Source organism: Microtus oregoni, unplaced genomic scaffold, assembly GCF_018167655.1.
Source record: "Microtus oregoni isolate MIOR12 unplaced genomic scaffold, Mior012 000019F_ref0000042, whole genome shotgun sequence".
NCBI classification, from domain to species: domain Eukaryota; kingdom Metazoa; phylum Chordata; class Mammalia; order Rodentia; family Cricetidae; genus Microtus; species Microtus oregoni.
The window spans coordinates 13,632,485-13,653,138 of NW_024543078.1; the positions used below are offsets into that span (position 1 = coordinate 13,632,485).

The 20,654-nt window shown below is 41.0% G+C and overlaps 1 protein-coding gene across 2 annotated transcripts in view; it reads left to right on the forward strand.

Moving 5' to 3' along the window:
* The window catches only part of Asb3 (ankyrin repeat and SOCS box containing 3), a 145,093-nt gene that overhangs the window by 107,776 nt on the left and 16,663 nt on the right, over positions 1-20,654 (forward strand). Inside the window, exon 10 of one of the 2 annotated variants that reach the window (XM_041668858.1) lies at positions 10,893-10,931. The exons of the other annotated variant lie outside the window; for it this stretch is intronic. Within the exon in view, the coding sequence (XP_041524792.1) occupies positions 10,893-10,931 (39 nt within the window). The remainder of the gene's footprint in view (positions 1-10,892; positions 10,932-20,654) is intronic. 2 annotated transcript variants of the gene reach the window in all.

Here is a 20,654-nt window from a genome sequence, read left to right on the forward strand (position 1 = left end):
AACATTAAAACAATTAAATGGTAGTTTGCTGAGTTTCTTTTCAAGATGCTTGTTTGAAGACTTGACAATGGGAACCCCTTATGAGCATACTCAGTATCATTGTGGAGAACCAAGAGGGACTCTAATTGCAACAAAGTTCATAGTTGTGATTGTTTTCAAATACATTCCAAATGTTTATTAACTGTCAAAACTAATGTTGCAGAGGGTCCATGGTGTCACCAGTGTGGCTACCAAGAGCAAGCTTAGCTTCAGCATGTGGTCTCCCCTTTGCATGCCCAGTGTAAGTCCTAAAGAACGTGTGTGATCCATTGTGGTGTCGTGAAGTGTAATTTTCTCAGACTCCTGAAGAATGTCACCTCTGTGACTTGTACCTTGAAATGAAGGTAATTCAGTGTTGGCGGTAGGCTGGGGCACAAGGCCATCGTCATCATTTGCAGGGAGAAATCCTCTCGGCTTGGTTTCTTCACCCTATAAGAAAATTTTGACATCTTAGTTTTGATTAAAAAAGTCACTGATTTTTATTCATTTTAGAAGAACTTATCTGTTCATGCCAGGGTCTTGATTTATAGTCCCCAAATATTTCTTTGCTCAGGGAAATTTTATCACTATAACCACTGCTATCGGTTAACCTCTGCTTCCTTTCTGTTTGATTCATAGCCGAGAGTTTGAGCATCTTAAAAGGGGACCTGTTCAGCTTTATATGGGGGTGGGGTGGGAGTTGGGCATAGAATAACCTTCATGAGGTGGCTCTCTCTTTTACCTGTTGAGGCTGCCCTGGTGGCATGCAGCATGGTTGAGGCAAAATTAAGGACCCTGTTGGTCCTGCAGAAATGTCCCGAGGAGGCAGAAGTATAGACAGAGGTGGCTTCTGAGGTGTCCGTAGCTTGGACCGAGGTGGTTTTGGTGGAGGAATACGACGTGGTCCTTGGGCTCCTCCTGGACCATTGATGGAACAGATGGAATTAAAAAGAGGTGGTCCTGGAGGCCCTGGAGGACCTGCGTAAAAGGATAAAGACGAAAACAGTCAGGAACGTAGAGACCGGCCCTACTAGAGAGCCCTGCAGGGCTGCATGGAGGACTAGATTTAGTCTCTGAACCCAGAAAATGTTTTACATTCATAATTCCATATTTATGATGTTGGCCACAACATCATGAGTATTACTGTCTGTACTTTAGTATTTTCACCATTTGTGAAGAAACATTAAAACAATTAAATGGTAGTTTGCTGAGTTTCTTTTCTTTTCAAGATGCTTGTTTGAAGACTTGACAATGGGAACCCCTTATGAGCATACTCAGTATCATTGTGGAGAACCAAGAGGGACTCTAATTGCAACAAAGTTCATAGTTGTGATTGTTTTCAAATACATTCCAAATGTTTATTAACTGTCAAAACTAATGTTGCACAGGGTCCATGGTGTCACCAGTGTGGCTACCAAGAACAAGCTTAGCTTCAGCATGTGGTCTCCCCGTTGCATGCCCAGTGTAAGTCCTAAAGAACGTGTGTGATCCATTGTGGTGTCGTGAAGTGTTATTTTCTCAGATTCCTGAAGAGTGTCACCTCTGTGACTTGTACCTTGAAATGAAGGTAATTCAGAGTCGGCGGTATGCTGGGGCACAAGGCTATCGTCATCATTTGCAGGGAGAAATCCTCCCGGCTTGGTTTCTTCACCCTTTAAGAAAATTTTGACATCTTAGTTTTGATTAAAAAAGTCACTGATTTTTATTCATTTTAGAAGAACTTATCTGTTCATGCCAGGGTCTTGATTTATAGTCCCCAAATATATTGTTGTTTTTTTTTTTTGTTTTGTTTTATTTTGTTTTATTTTTTTTGCTTTTTTCGAGACAGGGTTTCTCTGTGGCTTTGGAGCCTACCCTGGAACTAGCTCTGTAGACCAGGCTGGTCTCGAACTCCCAGAGATCCGCCTGACTCTCCCTCCCAAGTGCTGGGATTCAAGGCGTGCGCCACCATCGCCCGGCCCCCAATATTTCTTTGCTCAGGGAAATTTTATCACTATAACCACTGCTATCGGGTAACCTCTGCTTCCTTTCTGTTTGATTCAAAGCCGAGACTTTGAGAATCTTAAAAGGGGACCTGCTCAGCTTTATATGTGGGGGGGGGGGGTGGGAGATGGGCATAGAATAACCTTCATGAGGTGGCTCTCTCTTTTACCTGTTGAGGCTGCCCTGGTGGCATGCAGCATGGTTGAGGTAGAATTAAGGACCCTGTTGGTCCTGCAGAAATGTCCCGAGGAGGCAGAAGTATCGACAGAGGTGGCTTCTGAGGTGTCCGTAGCTTGGACCGAGGTGGTTTTGGTGGAGGAATACGACGTGGTCCTGGGGCTCCTCCTGGACCATTGATGGAACAGATGGAATTAAAAAGAGGTGGTCCTGGAGGACCTGCGTAAAAGGATAAAGACGAAAACAGTCAGGAACGTAGAGACCGGCCCTACTAGAGAGCCCTGCAGGGCTGCATGGAGGACTAGATTTAGTCTCTGAACCCAGAAAATGTTTTACATTCATAATTCCATATTTATGATGTTGGCCACAACATCATGAGTATTACTGTCTGTACTTTAGTATTTTCACCATTTGTGAAGAAACATTAAAACAATTAAATGGTAGTTTGCTGAGTTTCTTTTCTTTTCAAGATGCTTGTTTGAAGACTCGACAATGGGAACCCCTTATGAGCATACTCAGTATCATTGTGGAGAACCTAGAGGGAATCTAATTGTAACAAAGTTCATAGTTGTGATTGTTTTCAAATACATTCCAAATGTTTATTAACTGTCAAAACTAATGTTGCACTGGGTCCATGGTGTTACCAGTGTGGCTACCAAGAGCAAGCTTAGCTTCAGCATGTGGTCTCCCCGTTGCATGCCCAGTGTAAGTCCTAAAGAACGTGTGTGATCCATTGTGGTGTCGTGAAGTGTAATTTTCTCAGATTCCTGAAGAGTGTCACCTCTGTGACTTGTACCTTGAAATGAAGTTAATTCAGTGTTGGCGGTAGGCTGGGGCACAAGGCCATCGTCATCATTTGCAGGGAGAAATCCTCTCGGCTTGGTTTCTTCACCCTTTAAGAAAATTTTGACATGTTAGTTTTGATTAAAAAAGTCACTGATTTTTATTCATTTTAGAAGAACTTATCTGTTCATGCCAGGGTCTTGATTTATAGTCCCCAAATATATTGCTGTTGTTTTTTTTGTTTTATTTTGTTTTTTTTTTTTTTTGCTTTTTTCGAGACAGGGTTTCTCTGTGGCTTTGGAGCCTACCCTGGAACCAGCTCTGTAGACCAGGCTGGTCTCGAACTCCCAGAGATCCGCCTGACTCTCCCTCCCAAGTGCTGGGATTAAAGGCGTGCGCCACCATCGCCTGGCCCCCAATATTTCTTTGCTCAGGGAAATTTTATCACTATAACCACTGCTATCGGGTAACCTCTGCTTCCTTTCTGTTTGATTCAAAGCCGAGACTTTGAGAATCTTAAAAGGGGACCTGCTCAGCTTTATATGTGGGGGGGGGGTGGGAGATGGGCATAGAATAACCTTCATGAGGTGGCTCTCTCTTTTACCTGTTGAGGCTGCCCTGGTGGCATGCAGCATGGTTGAGCTAGAATTAAGGACCCTGATGGTCCTGCAGAAATGTCCCGAGGAGGCAGAAGTATCGACAGAGGTGGCTTCTGAGGTGTCCGTAGCTTGGACCGAGGTGGTTTTGGTGGAGGAATACGACGTGGTCCTTGGGCTCCTCCTGGACCATTGATGGAACAGATGGAATTAAAAAGAGGTGGTCCTGGAGGCCCTGGAGGACCTGCGTAAAAGGATAAAGACGAAAACAGTCAGGAACGTAGAGACCGGCCCTACTAGAGAGCCCTGCAGGGCTGCATGGAGGACTAGATTTAGTCTCTGAACCCAGAAAATGTTTTACATTCATAATTCCATATTTATGATGTTGGCCACAACATCATGAGTATTACTGTCTGTACTTTAGTATTTTCACCATTTGTGAAGAAACATTAAAACAATTAAATGGTAGTTTGCTGAGTTTCTTTTCTTTTCAAGATGCTTGTTTGAAGACTTGACAATGGGAACCCCTTATGAGCATACTCAGTATCATTGTGGAGAACCAAGAGGGACTCTAATTGCAACAAAGTTCATAGTTGTGATTGTTTTCAAATACATTCCAAATGTTTATTAACTGTCAAAACTAATGTTGCACAGGGTCCATGGTGTCACCAGTGTGGCTACCAAGAACAAGCTTAGCTTCAGCATCTGGTCTCCCCGTTGCATGCCCAGTGTAAGTCCTAAAGAACGTGTGTGATCCATTGTGGTGTCGTGAAGTGTTATTTTCTCAGATTCCTGAAGAGTGTCACCTCTGTGACTTGTACCTTGAAATGAAGGTAATTCAGAGTCGGCGGTATGCTGGGGCACAAGGCTATCGTCATCATTTGCAGGGAGAAATCCTCCCGGCTTGGTTTCTTCACCCTTTAAGAAAATTTTGACATCTTAGTTTTGATTAAAAAAGTCACTGATTTTTATTCATTTTAGAAGAACTTATCTGTTCATGCCAGGGTCTTGATTTATAGTCCCCAAATATATTGTTGTTGTTTTTTTGTTTTGTTTTATTTTGTTTTATTTTTTTTGCTTTTTTCGAGACAGGGTTTCTCTGTGGCTTTGGAGCCTACCCTGGAACTAGCTCTGTAGACCAGGCTGGTCTCGAACTCCCAGAGATCCTCCTGACTCTCCCTCCCAAGTGCTGGGATTCAAGGCGTGCGCCACCATCGCCCGGCCCCCAATATTTCTTTGCTCAGGGAAATTTTATCACTATAACCACTGCTATCGGGTAACCTCTGCTTCCTTTCTGTTTGATTCAAAGCCGAGACTTTGAGAATCTTAAAAGGGGACCTGCTCAGCTTTATATGTGGGGGGGGGGTGGGAGATGGGCATAGAATAACCTTCATGAGGTGGCTCTCTCTTTTACCTGTTGAGGCTGCCCTGGTGGCATGCAGCATGGTTGAGGTAGAATTAAGGACCCTGTTGGTCCTGCAGAAATGTCCCGAGGAGGCAGAAGTATCGACAGAGGTGGCTTCTGAGGTGTCCGTAGCTTGGACCGAGGTGGTTTTGGTGGAGGAATACGACGTGGTCCTGGGGCTTCTCCTGGACCATTGATGGAACAGATGGAATTAAAAAGAGGTGGTCCTGGAGGCCCTGGAGGACCTGCGTAAAAGGATAAAGACGAAAACAGTCAGGACCATAGAGACCGGCCCTACTAGTGAGCCCTGCAGGGCTGCATGGAGGACTAGATTTAGTCTCTGAACCCAGAAAATGTTTTACATTCATAATTCCATATTTATGATGTTGGCCACAACATCATGAGTATTACTGTCTGTACTTTAGTATTTTCACCATTTGTGAAGAAATATTAAAACAATTAAATGGTAGTTTGCTGAGTTTCTTTTCTTTTCAAGATGCTTGTTTGAAGACTTGACAATGGGAACCCCTTATGAGCATACTCAGTATCATTGTGGAGAACCTAGAGGGACTCTAATTGCAACAAAGTTCATAGTTGTGATTGTTTTCAAATACATTCCAAATGTTTATTAACTGTCATAACTAATGTTGCACTGGGTCCATGGTGTTACCAGTGTGGCTACCAAGAGCAAGCTTAGCTTCAGCATGTGGTCTCCCCGTTGCATGCCCAGTGTAAGTCCTAAAGAACGTGTGTGATCCATTGTGGTGTCGTGAATTGTAATTTTCTCAGATTCCTGAAGAGTGTCACCTCTGTGACTTGTACCTTGAAATGAAGGTAATTCAGTGTTGGCGGTAGGCTGGGGCACAAGGCCATCGTCATCATTTGCAGGGAGAAATCCTCTCGGCTTGGTTTCTTCACCCTTTAAGAAAATTTTGACATGTTAGTTTTGATTAAAAAAGTCACTGATTTTTATTCATTTTAGAAGAACTTATCTGTTCATGCCAGGGTCTTGATTTATAGTCCCCAAATATATTGCTGTTGTTTTTTTTGTTTTGTTTTATTTTGTTTTATTTTTTTTGCTTTTTTCGAGACAGGGTTTCTCTGTGGCTATGAAGCCTACCCTGGAACCAGCTCTGTAGACCAGGCTGGTCTCGAACTCCCAGAGATCCGCCTGACTCTCCCTCCCAAGTGCTGGGATTAAAGGCGTGCGCCACCATCGCCTGGCCCCCAATATTTCTTTGCTCAGGGAAATTTTATCACTATAACCACTGCTATCGGGTAACCTCTGCTTCCTTTCTGTTTGATTCAAAGCCGAGACTTTGAGAATCTTAAAAGGGGACCTGCTCAGCTTTATATGTGGGGGGGGGGGGAGATGGGCATAGAATAACCTTCATGAGGTGGCTCTCTCTTTTACCTGTTGAGGCTGCCCTGGTGGCATGCAGCATGGTTGAGGTAGAATTAAGGACCCTGTTGGTCCTGCAGAAATGTCCCGAGGAGGCAGAAGTATAGACAGAGGTGGCTTCTGAGGTGTCCGTAGCTTGGACCGAGGTGGTTTTGGTGGAGGAATACGACGTGGTCCTTGGGCTCCTCCTGGACCATTGATGGAACAGATGGAATTAAAAAGAGGTGGTCCTGGAGGCCCTGGAGGACCTGCGTAAAAGGATAAAGACGAAAACAGTCAGGAACGTAGAGACCGGCCCTACTAGAGAGCCCTGCAGGGCTGCATGGAGGACTAGATTTAGTCTCTGAACCCAGAAAATGTTTTACATTCATAATTCCATATTTATGATGTTGGCCACAACATCATGAGTATTACTGTCTGTACTTTAGTATTTTCACCATTTGTAAAGAAACATTAAAACAATTAAATGGTAGTTTGCTGAGTTTCTTTTCTTTTCAAGATGCTTGTTTGAAGACTTGACAATGGGAACCCCTTATGAGCATACTCAGTATCTTTGTGGAGAACCTAGAGAGCCTCTAATTGCAACAAAGTTCATAGTTGTGATTGTTTTCAAATACATTCCAAATGTTTATTAACTGTCAAAATTAATGTTGCACTGGGTCCATGGTGTTACCAGTGTGGCTACCAAGAGCAAGCTTAGCTTCAGCATGTGGTCTCCCCGTTGCATGCCCAGTGTAAGTCCTAAAGAACGTGTGTGATCCATTGTGGTGTCGTGAAGTGTAATTTTCTCAGATTCCTGAAGAATGTCACCACTGTGACTTGTACCTTGAAATGAAGTTAATTCAGTGTTGGCGGTAGGCTGGCTCACAATGCCATCGTCATCATTTGCAGGGAGAAATCCTCCCGGCATGGTTTCTTCAACCTTTAAGAAAATTTTGACATGTTAGTTTTGATTAAAAAAGTCACTGATTTTTATTCATTTTAGAAGAACTTATCTGTTCATGCCAGGGTCTTGATTTATAGTCCCCAAATATATTATTGGTTTTTTTTGTTTTGTTTTATTTTGTTTTATTTTTTTTGCTTTTTTCGAGACAGGGTTTCTCTGTGGCTTTGGAGCCTACCCTGGAATTAGCTCTGTAGACCAGGCTGGTCTCGCACTCCCAGAGATCCGCCTGACTCTCCCTCCCAAGTGCTGGGATTAAAGGCGTGCGCCACCATCGCCCGGCCCCCAATATTTCTTTGCTCAGGGAAATTTTATCACTATAACCACTGCTATCGGGTAACCTCTGCTTCCTTTCTGTTTGATTCAAAGCCGAGACTTTGAGAATCTTAAAAGGGGGCCTGCTCAGCTTTATATGTGTGTGGGGGGGGTGGGAGATGGGCATAGAATAACCTTCATGAGGTGGCTCTCTCTTTTACCTGTTGAGGCTGCCCTGGTGGCATGCAGCATGGTTGAGGTAGAATTAAGGACCCTGTTGGTCCTGCAGAAATGTCCCGAGGATGCAGAAGTATAGACAGAGGTGGCTTCTGAGGTGTCCGTAGCTTGGACCGAGGTGGTTTTGGTGGAGGAATACGACGTGGTCCTGGGGCTCCTCCTGGACCATTGATGGAACAGATGGAATTAAAAAGAGGTGGTCCTGGAGGCCCTGGAGGACCTGCGTAAAAGGATAAAGACAAAAACAGTCAGGAACGTAGAGACCGGCCCTACTAGAGAGCCCTGCAGGGCTGCATGGAGGACTAGATTTAGTCTCTGAACCCAGAAAATGTTTTACATTCATAATTCCATATTTATGATGTTGGCCACAACATTATGAGTATTACTGTCTGTACTTTAGTATTTTCACCATTTGTGAAGAAACATTAAAACAATTAAATGGTAGTTTGCTGAGTTTCTTTTCTTTTCAAGATGCTTGTTTGAAGACTTGACAATGGGAACCCCTTATGAGCATACTCAGTATCATTGTGGAGAACCTATGGAGCCTCTAATTGCAACAAAGTTCATAGTTGTGATTGTTTTCAAATACATTCCAAATGTTTATTAACTGTCAAAACTAATGTTGCACAGGGTTTATGGTGTCACCAGTGTGGCTACCAAGAGCAAGCTTAGCTTCAGCATGTGGTCTCCCCGTTGCATGCCCAGTGTAAATTCTAAAGAACGTGTGTGATCCATTGTGGTGTCGTGAAGTGTAATTTTCTCAGATTCCTGAAGAATGTCACCTCTGTGACTTGTACCTTGAAATGAAGGTAATTCAGTGTCGGCGGTAGGCTGGGGCACAAGGCCATCGTCATAATTTGCAGGGAGAAATCCTTCCGGCTTGGTTTCTTCAACCTTTTTGGAAATTTTGAGATCTTAGTTTTCATTAGAAATGTCACTGATTTGTATTCACTTCAGAAAAATTTATCTGTTCATGCCAGGGTCTTGATTTATAGTCACCAAATAATCCTTTGCTCAGATAAATTTTATCTCTATAACCACTGTTATCGTGTAATCTCTGCTTCCTTTCTGTTTAATTTAAAGCCACGAGTTTGAGAATCTTAAAACGAGAACTGCTCTGGTTCATGTTTATGTGTGTTTGTGTGTGTGTATGTGTGTACATGTGTATGTGTATTTGTGTTTGAAAAGGGCTGAGTAGAACCTTTAGGAATGGCTCTCTCCATTTTCCTGTTGTGAGATGATCTTACAGTGATTCAGCTGCTCTTCCTTTTTCATTCTGGATGGTTTGTAGGTTTCATGGCTGTTCTACTCTTGGCCTCTACTCTAGATATTAGTGTGTTGGCATTATGTATCAGACACTTGCTGCTTGTTGTGTTCTGAGACGGAACTCAGGTCATAGAGTTACAAGGTTAGTGCTCTGACCTGTTGGCATGTGTGTATGTGATTCTGTACTTGTGTGTGTGTTCTAGCTTTTCAATGAAAAGATGACTCTGTTTGAGAGGGGAGAGAGTTGAAGATAGAAATAGAGTTTGGTTTTTAGCAGTTCAGAATGAATTTGGAGTAAACTCATTGAGATGTTAGGTTTTCCTTTTCCTAGGCATAGCATCATCTTTGTGCCTTTGGGGCCTGTGTCCTTTCTCAGCATGTCTGGGTGACCTCTTCATGAAGTCTCCTACTTATTATTCTGTTAGCATGGGGAACCGACATTATCTCGCTGAGTTTGGTGATTTTATACTCATTATACTGCAATTACCAGATAATGGATTCTGGAGAACTCATGTGTTAATATAGTTTTATGCAATTCTAACCTCAGAAAAGTGATGTTTGCTTTTATTTCTTTCACATTTTTGAAGGATAGAAACCACTGATGTTTTGCTTTAGTTGCCTCAAGCATATGCTAATACCTTAATCTGTTAGTGATATTGTGTTTTGTAGTCTAATCCTTTGCATATCCAAGATGTTGTTCCCTTCATGCTCGGGAAACTCTCCATAGTTGCCACACTCATCACATTACCATTGACTTTCTGTATCAGCCAAAAACCTCTGCATTAGTCTAATAATTCTATTTGTATTAATCATGTTACTTTGTATGCTAATGAATTTTTACTGAAATCTTGGAAGATGTCTGGCATGTGAATGTCTGCTCATTAAAATCTCTTGAGATCTATCTCCCTGCTAAGACCTCCCTTGATCTATTACTCAATTTGATCATACATAATAGCTAATAATAATTTAGAAGCCAAATTGGATTAGGCCTAAAAGACAGAACATTTGAGTTTGGTTTTGAAAATATTAAAATTACAGTTACCAATGGTTTCATTAGGTGTAAGAGTTATGTCGAATCTGCCCCTGTCTCTCCTAATGTTGAACTGAGATGCTTCAAGGTAATGAGCTAGCTCTTAACCATTTGTATTGGAGATTGGTAAGTGGTGTAAGTAAGGTCTACAGACAGAACTAGCTCTTTTACTTGCTTTATACCTTATCTTGAATTTTGCATGAAAATCGATGGAGCTAGAAAACATTATTTTGAGTGAGGTGACCCAGACACAGAAAGACAATTATCACGTGTATTCACTCATAGGTGGTTTTTAAACATAAAGCAAAGAAAGCCAGCCTACAAACCACGATCCCAGAGAACTTAGACAACAATGAGGACACTAAGAGAGACTTGTAGAGATCTAATCTTCATCGGGAGTAGGAAAAGACAAGCTCTCCTGACTAAATTGGGAGCATGGGGCCCTTGGGGGAGAGTTGAAGGGGGAGGGGAGAGGCAGGGAGGGCAGCAGAGAAAAATGTAGAGCTCAATAAAAATCAATAAAGAAACACAAAAGAAAATTGACCATTTCCTTTACATTTTCCAGTTTTGTGGAGTACAGGTTTCAAGTATGATCTGATGATTCTCTGGATTTCCTCAGTGTCTGATGTTATGACCCCCTTCTCATTTCTGATTTTGTTAATTTGGATATTCTCTACTTTTCTTTTGGGTTCTTTAGATAAGGGTTTGTCTATATTGTTGATATTCTACAAAAAAGCAGCTGTTTGTCCCACTGACTCTTTGTATTGTTTTCTTTGTTTCTATTTTATTGATTTCAGTCCTCAATTTGATTATTCCCTGCCATCTCCTCCTCCTGGGTGAGTTTGCTGTTTTTATTCTACAGTTTTCTAGAGTGCTGTTAGACTGTAGTGTGAGATTTTTTGGGGGGTTCTTTATGTAAGTACTTATTGCTAAGAATTTTTCTGTTAGTACTGCTTTCAAAGTATCTCAAAGAATTGGATATGTTGTGCATTCATTTTCACTAAATTCTAAGAAGTCTTCCTTTATTTCTATTGAGAATTGTTCAGTTTCCATGAGTTTGTGGGATATTTGCAATTAGTGTTGTTGATTCCAACTTTAACCCAAAGGTGATCTGATAAGATGTGGTTATTTCATTTTTTTTTTTATCTGTTGAGATTTGCTTTGTTACCAGGTATGTGGTTGAATGTAGAGAAACCCACAGAAATAGCTGACCCAAGAAAGTGGGAGCTCACTGGCTCTTGACTGACAACTGGGGAACCTGAATACGACCAAACTAGGCCCGCTGAATATGGATGACAGTTATATGGCTTGGACAGCTTTGTTGGGCCACAGGAAGTGGGACCAGGTTTTATTTATCCCTAGTATGTGAACTGGCTTTTTTGGAGCCCATTCCCTATGGAGGGATACTTTGCTCAGTCTAGATACAGGGAAGATGGCCTTGGTCCTGCCTCAAGGGATATGGCAGACTTTGTTGACTCCACATGGGAGACCTCATTCTCTCTGCAAAATTGATGGGGAGAGCGTGGGAGAGGATAGGGCAAGAAAGAGGAAGGGAAGGAGAGGAATCTTGGATTGGTATGTAAAATAAAAAAGATTGTCTTAAAATAATAAAAGAAAAAATGAATAAAATAAATAAAAACACTAATGAAGGTTATTTCTTTTATACTTGCTGTGACAAAATGTCTGACAGAGATTATTTAAGGAAGGAAAGAAGGAGGGAATGAAGGAAGGAAGACTAATGGCTACAGGAAACTCCTGTTTGCCTTCCCTGCTATAACTGAATGACTTTCCCTCCAGCAGTTGAAGTAGGGAAAGCAAACAGGGAGGCTTTGTCTGTGGCAGTGGTCTATTGCTTCTCACATGCTGATAGACAGGGAAGCATACAACCCAGAACTGTTTCCAAAAATAGGGATGACCATTACGACCCACCACAGACAACATTCTGCTAGCTAGACCATATCCCAAAGGTTAACCAGTCTCCTAAATGCTAACAAAGTATTCAAACATTGAAACATGTGCTATCCCTTCTTTCTCTGTCTCTCTCTTTCTCTTGCTTGGTGGTGGTGGTGGTGGTGGTGGTGGTGGTGGTGGTGGTGGTGTGTACGTGCCTGTGTGCATGCATGTGTGAGTGTGTGCATATGTGTGTACATGCCTGCATGTAAAATTACAGTTATGAAGTCATGAATTAGCAGCAAAAATTATTATACAGTTAGGGTCACCCCAACATGAGAAACTGTATTAAATGGTCACAGCATTAGAAAGATTGAGATCTACTGCCTAAGAAGGTGACTAGCTAGCATGGGTATTCCCAGGAGTGAGGGTATGAAGGAGGTGAAGGATATATTTGGGGCTGGGTTCCTCATTTCTGACACTATTTGCAACTCTGCAGACATAGATACACAAAGGCATCACTCCCCTCATAAGCAATTATGTTACTTTTCAAGTTATTGGGAATTACAATCATTCATGTTTTTTTCTAGAGTATTCAGGCATTGCCTCTCCCAGAGAACTTAGGTTCATCACTGATTTTCTCAGAACTGCCTGTTCCCTCTTCTTTATTGTGGTGATCTTGTTAAAATATAGAAATTGTTTCTGTATGTTCTGCAATGAAAAGACAGAGGATCGACTCTCCTGGTTTGATTAGGAAATGAACTCTTTTGATTTGGGGTGCACAATTTCAAAACTACTTTATCCCTTACCAGGACAGGGTATTGAAAGATGGAAAGTAGAAACTATTACTTAAAAGTAAAATATCTGCTAATATGCTTATCTATTTACAAATTACTATGATATCATCAAGAACTAAAAAAAAATATTTCTGCTAACTAGATTGAGAAAATCATGAACTGAGAAACTGGGTTTTTCCTTGTGACTGAGACTGAACTGAACTCACTATATTTTAAAATTTCTGAATCTCATGTGAGATGATTATTAATTTTAATAGGCCCCTTTCATCAGAGTTTCTCTTCTATGTTTGGGATGCAAAATGCATGTTATTTTCCATTTGTAAATAAACTCTCGGTTACTAGTGTTCTCCATATCATAGTATTTGTGAAACTGCTTTAGAGAAACCCATTGGTTCACTGAGTCACATTCAAAAGTCATTAATATTCAACTTCTGATTCACACAAACCCTTACTTTAGGGCTCCAGGTTACAAACAGGTTTCCGAACCTCCAGCAGTGCATGGTGATGAGGTCACTTTACTATGAATAGATAAATGTCTCATTACAACCCTACAATATTGTAAATGTGTGAACATGATACAAAGAATCAGAGTGTATATTAGTGTCAAAGACAGAACAAATATCCAGAAATCAAAGTGTTACTATATGGTAATTGAATCTTAACATCCACAACTGCTGGCTAATTGTGGAAAATACTTACTGTGTGACTGGAGGAAGAGATTTCATTATCCTCCTAGTGGAATCAAATAGAAAACACGCTGTAATCTCTTCATAATGAAACATTGGTTGAACACATTACAAATAGCTAAATTTCCACAATTTCTTGCTAGTGTAAACACAGAAACAAAGAGATAAACAGAGGAGATGCTCTTCTCTGTGATCCTGAAATAGGAATATCAAAGGGAAGAGAAAACCTACCTGCAATTATGCTGAAGGAAAAGGCACCTGGGTGATGCCTGGATCACTGCAATAACTGGACCCGTTAAAATGTATTCAGGTGCATTACCTCGGTCGTTTTTAAAATCAGTCTAATGTGTATTTATTTCTGCAAACCATCCTTGGTCAAACATCAGGCACCTTCCTGTGTTTCCAGCTCATTGTCCTATTGGGCCACTGCTACCTGCAAGGACTTACTGCTCACTGGAATTTATAGAAAGGATGGTTCACAAATATCAAATGCTTTTCTCTGACCAAATCTCCATATAAAACTGTGATAGGTGGACTGCTGCAGCATTTTAACAAAATTCATAAGACAACGAATTTCACAAAGGAGAATTTTACCTTCATAGCAGAGGTACTGCCCTTGTCCTCTGTTCTAGATTCAGGCACATCAGGATTTTCAGAGATCCTTTAGAATACAAACATGTAGTGGTGAGTGGGTTTGGTCCTTAGAGAAACTCTGTTGAAAGATTTCTTACCTGCATACTAAGTAACACTTTTGCATTTATGTAATTCAACATTGATCCCTGTCTTAAAGTTTTTTGTTGCTTTTGTAGTTTCAACTTATTGCAATCTATGTAACATTCAGTGAAGACTCAGTCGTAGTTCTATTTAAAAATAAAAATTTAAAAAGCCAGTGGTTTTGGAGATGGCTCAGTCAATAAGATGTTTGCTGCCCATACACAACAACCCAAGTTTAAATCCTCAGCATCCACATAAAAACTGGGCACAGACACAAAGAATGCACATGCCACCCAGTCCTATGTGTGGAAGAGACAGGCTACCATTTGGGCTTATTGGCTGCCAGACCAGCTTCAGGGTCAATCAGAGATCTTATGTCAAGTGGATAAGTTAGAGAGTGATACAAGACACCAATATCCTCCTCTTTCCTTCATGTCTGCACAGAGAAATATGCAAAAAAATATGTAAAGTACAAACACACACAGAATGAAAACCACTAAAATTATAAATCTCAGTGTTGAAAATAAAGTTGACACTTTTCAATGTAAACAACATTAATGTGAAGTTTCTTTAACTAGTAGAAATTTGCCAGTCAAATCAGATTAGAAATGACAAACTTGTTTTTAAATGGGAAGTTGAGCCCTCGTACACACTGTTCCTTTGTTTATGTTGGAAGAGTCTCTTTTCCAGTTCACATTCTCTATGAGCTAGGCTTTCTCAATATGTGCTTCTGAGTTGAAGCCATATTCCCTCTACTACTTTAGTGTTCATTACTTAAGCAATGTCACCCTCAAGAACAGCACTAAGATTGTAAAAAGAAGAAACTGTACCTATTTGGCTTCATCACCGAATGTGCCTCTGCCCCGTTCTTTATTAAAAACTCGGCCATTTGGTGTTGCCTTTCGTATAGCGCAAGTTTATATGGGGTCATCCCATACTGTAAAGAAAAAAATTCATTTTAGAAATTACATGCTTCTCAACTGAAAAAGTATCACTGATTTTGTAAATAAAAAGTCACAAAAGGATAGATTTTCCTTCAGCCCTTACTGCAGATTCATACACACAGGGGCTCCCTTCCCTTTGACACACCTTCCCCTGTCCAACACTGCCCGTGAACACCACTCATCTCCAGAACTTCCCACAAATGCTCGCTGGTTCCAAGCTTCTTAGCTCCATGGAGATGTGCCTCCATTTCCCAACCCTAAAACATTGAGTTAGATTTGGTGTGCCTCTGTTGAGTGGACTCAAGTGGCATCTCTGGAGCAGTTTCTCAATCTGTCCTTCAAAACTATGTTTTTCCCTAAACTAAAAATTATCTCACAAACCAAACATCATTCCCTATTGTAGTGGTCCAAAAAATACTGGAGGATGATCCCAGACTCAAATGGTATGTAAACACAAAGAGTGCTTATTGTTCAGAAATAGCCAGCATGCAGTCCATCACCCATAAAAATGTTAATGAGGACCTATGACAAAGACATGCATGCCCTTTTAAAAGGGATGTGGGGAATTCTAAGTATCTTTTTTATAATTGGGCACTCAGGGAGTAGTCACATGAGGTGCACATTGATTGTACAAGACTAGTAACAGTTTCATCCGTTGTTGGATTTTTCTGTGGTCAGTAGTAGCCAGATCCTGCAACTCTGGGTCTCTCAGCCTTATAAGGGTAGGTTTGGAACTGTTTAGCCAATTGGCTAAACTTGACTGGGGAACTTCCTGGATTCAGGCTTAGGTCATTAGTTAAAATGGAGTCACTACTTGTCTAAGATGGAGTCACATTTTGGCCCCTTCATTATGAACATAGAAAATTTGAAAAAGTTAAATAAAGATGTCTTCTCAGTATGTTTCCTTCAATGATCCAATTTCCACATTTGCCTGTGTGCATGTGACCTTTTCACTCTATCCTCATCTCTGGGAGACAAACCACATCAGTAGCTTCTTAACTGTAACAGATTTCTGGTGTTTTTTACAGACATTTACCTTAACATTATTTTTTATTGTTTGTGTGTATGTGAAGTACGTGTGGGCCCGAGTACTTTACTTGTTCAATTTTAAAGTAAAGCCCAAGTCTGAAACAAAATGTGCTGTGCTGAGTTCCTTTAAGTTACCTGCAAAACTGTAAAAAACAGAGTGGGAAAAATGTTTGACTCTGAACAGATTTAGTGAGTCTGCTTGAGCTTCAGAATGTGGAAAGTGATCTGAGTGTCATTGCTGGAAGTACATTGCGAATGAAGTTGAGTGATTTTTACCTTTGTTTTGGCGTCAATATTTGCCTTATATTTAAGCAGTTTTCCAGCAATTGTTATATTTCCTCGGACAACTGCATGGTGTAGAGCTGCATCCCCACCGAAATCTACGATGTGGGGATCTGCACCCTTCATGAGTAGTATGGAGACACACTCCACGTTGTCCATCTGGGTCGCCTGTGGGTATTGTAGAAAGAAAGAGATACTGAATTCAAGAAAGTCAGGATAAGCATTCCAACAATTGCATTGAGTAGTTACCCTTGGATCAGACCAATTGTTTAGGTTATGCATATTATCTCTTTTTTGAGACTGGGGCCTCTCAAGTACCCCAGGCTTGCCTAAATTCATGACCTCCCCACCAGAGTTTTCCAAGTGGTAGAATTTCAGGGGTATGTCACCACACCTAGATATTAAAGCATTTCACCAGCACTGTTTGGCCATTGTTGCAGTGGGGGAGGTTGCTTGTTCATTTGCTTGTTTCGATAATTTGACACAGGCTGAAGACACTGGGAAAGAAGGAACCTCATTTGAAGGATCGCCTCTACCAGACTGGACTCGGGGAAGTCTGTAGAGCATTTTCTTGATTGAGGTTGATATGGGAGGGCACAGCTTCCTAGGGGAGGTGGCATGACTAGGCAGGTGGTCCTGGGTAGTATAAGAAATCCGAGCAAGCCTTGGAAAAAGCCATGGGAAAGCAGCACCTCGCCCCCCCCCCCCCCATGATCTCTGCTTCATTTCCTGCCTCTAGTCCCGATTGAGCTTCTGCCCTGGTTTCCTTTAATGGCTGACTGTGATGTGGATTTGTAGGCCGAATAAATATTTCTTTTCTCAAGCTGGTTTTGGCCAGTGTTTCATCACAGTAACAAAAACCAAACAAGGATAATATCTAATCAATTTTATACCAAAACTCTTGCCCGATAGCTACCTTTATTAAGGGCGTGGAGCCTTTGTCGTCCTGGATATTGATGTCCGTACAGTCGTTGGATACTAACCATGCTACCACGTTGGGATGGTTATGGGCACATGCGTAGTGTAGTGATGTCCTACAAATTGAGAGGACATTTTAGGAAATGAAAGATTACTATGTAAAGGTACATTCAAGTGTAAATACTATATGGCAAAGTGAAGTTCCTTCTGATGTAAAAGAAGAAACTAAAATTTTCTTATTTACTTATTTCTCTACTTAGGTGTTCATTTGCTGTGCTAGGCATATAGTGCATTTAGTGCACTATATATATAGTGCATATAGTCCCAGTCAAGGAAAGTGCTCTATCACAAGCTTCATCCTTCCTCAGAGCAGCCTCTCTGGATTACAGGAGAACACCTCTTAGAATGAACTAAGCTTGGATTTGAATCCTACCCTAATCACTGTTGGTTAGTAGTTACCACTTAGACTTCCTATGAGCTCCATGACTCAATCTCTCCATCTGTAGAATGGGGATTCAACACTGTAGCTGTCTTACACAGTGCTGCAGCTATGTTACACAGTGCTGCTGTGATTTTAAAACTAACATCTTCAAGAGCACATACAAATGCTTCCAGCACCTGACACCTCAGTGTTTGCTGGATATAATTATGATTGGTCTTCCTAATGGTAACAAACATAGTATTTCAATGAACAGAAAGAACAGAATTATACCTATAGTGGTGCGGGAGAATTGTCTGTATTCTGTCAATCATGTTTTAAATTTTTTAAAAAATATTTACTGATTTATTATGTATACAATATTCTGTCTGTGTGTATGCATGAAGGCCAGAAGAGTGCACCAGACCTCATCACAGATGGTTGTGAGCCACCATGTGGTTGCTGGGAATTGAACTCAGGACCTTTGGAAGAGCAGGCAATGCTGTTAACCTCTGAGCCATCTCTCCAGCCCCTGTCAATCATGTTTTAAATAAATGCTGATTGGCCAGGCAGGAAGTATAGGCCGGTCAACCAGACAGGAAGCAGAGGTGGGGAGATGAGAACAGGAGTATTCTGGGAAGAAGGAAGCCTATTCTTCCCCAGTCCAGCCCAGACCGTGGAAGAAGTAACATGTGACCTGCCCCCTTGTAAAAGGTACCGAGCCATGTGGCTAGCACAGATAGGAATAATGGGTTAATATAAGCTACAAGAGCTAATAAGAAGACTAAGCTAATGGGCCTATGAGTTTTATAACTTACGGTGGGTGATCTCTGTGTTATTTTCTCTGGGACTAAATGGCTGGGGGACTGGGTGGGACAGAAACCCCAATGAGCGCAGAACTCATGTTATACTACAGCAGATGCAAAATTTTTTATTCAAATAACTTTACAATATCTTAAAACTCTATTACCTAAGCTGGCCTTGAACTTGATAATCCTCCAAGTAGGTAGGAATGCAGGCAGTTTCACTGCACCTACCTTACTCTTTATTTCACACTTTAGCATCACTGACATCTGCCACTTATAATTCATGATATTTGATGACTATAATCAGCAGTGCTTTCTACTTTGCTGCCATACAAAATAAAAGGTCATCATGTAATCCATTGTGCCTTACATCAAATGAAACGACACAATCCACAGGCCTATGATAATTCTAAAGGTCACATGTATCTATGTAAATTTTAGCTCTTAAGACTATGAAATGTAAACAGATTTAGAATAGAAATAAAAACAAACAAAAATCTAAATCCTTAGTCATCAATACTTTGACGTTTTCATTTCTCAGTGCCCAGATGTAATGTTCCTATGTTTGCTACCAACAGAAACACAGCATAGTCCTCAGACAATAGACAGACTATCCATGTTAATACAGACACCAGAAGGTAGCAAATGCCTTTGTCTTAAACCTCTCAATGTGTCCATGATCTAGCACCATAATTGAGCAAATCTCTTGAGAAGGAGATAATCCATGGCTTCATAGATCCCTTGCTTTGATGTCCAAAAAGCTTCTGGGCAAAAAATACTAGGGATGCAATTGGGCATCTTTCATTTTATTCAATATTTAAATATATAGAATGTAAGGAAAGTTGACTGGGCAGAGAAACATGAATATTTTCAGAATGAGAGGATCTTGAGAGCTAGTAGATGTGTATGCTGTACAGTAGATATCTAAGTTACACGTGGGGAATAAATGGATTGGCAGAATGGATAAGTATAGCTGGAGAATTCAGTGTTCTGAATGGATACATTTATTAAGCAAAATAATACTTTGAAACAATGATTTACTATTATTTGTATGACACTCTAATTTGGAAGACTGAATAACTATAGACTAAATAACCTCACAACTCCAGACATGATCAAGAAGCATGTGAGCTCTGGAGAATCTACTGTTGAGGGCTATTATTTCCTGCCTATGATCTAGTGAGAAATAAGAAACATGGATTAGGAAAGAGGGCTGCAGTGATTGGTTAAACTCAGTTGCTAAGCACTCACCCTGCAAGCCTGAGACACCGACTTCAGAACCCCAAGCACCTTGAGAATCTGGTGCTGGAGATATGGATCCAGGAGGATCCCCAAAGCTTGCTTGCCTGCAAGTCTAGGTGAGTCAGTATACTCCAAGACAATCAGTCAAACACAGTGGGGATTTGGGTGAGAGAATCTGTCTCAAAAGCTGAGATGTAGAAACCACAGGGTAGTTCATCAGGTGAGGGCACCCACTGGCAGACCCAATGGCCTGAGTTCAATTCCCAGAGCCCACAACATGGCAGAACACAACTGTCAAATACTGTCTCTCCTGAACTTCACACACTTACTTGGCATGTTTGGGGCACATGAGCCCCACACACTTATGATTTTTGTAATGTGATGAAAAGAAATTTTTGAAGAGAATTTCAACCACTAGCCTTCACGTATGTACCAAAATCAAAGCACACACAACAGGTGTATAAGGGGCAGGGAGACAGAGTTATAGTTCAAGTTGAAAATTTCCTTATGAGATTCCTCAGCGAGCATGAAACTGACATATGTTTTCTTTTCTTTCTTTTTTTTTTTTGACTTCCAGTGGACATCTTATGTGAAAATTTATCTCATGATACAATTTTCTGTGTTGCATATAACAGCATTAAAAACATATACATTAAGGGCTGGAGAGATGGCTTGGCATTTACAAGCTCTAGTTTTTCTGTAGAGGACCTGGGTTTGATTCCTATCACCCATACAGCAGATCACAACTGTCCATAACTCCACTTCCAGGAGATCCAACACCCTCTTCTTATGTGTGTGTGTTATGTTGAAAATACATGCAGGCAAAACACTCA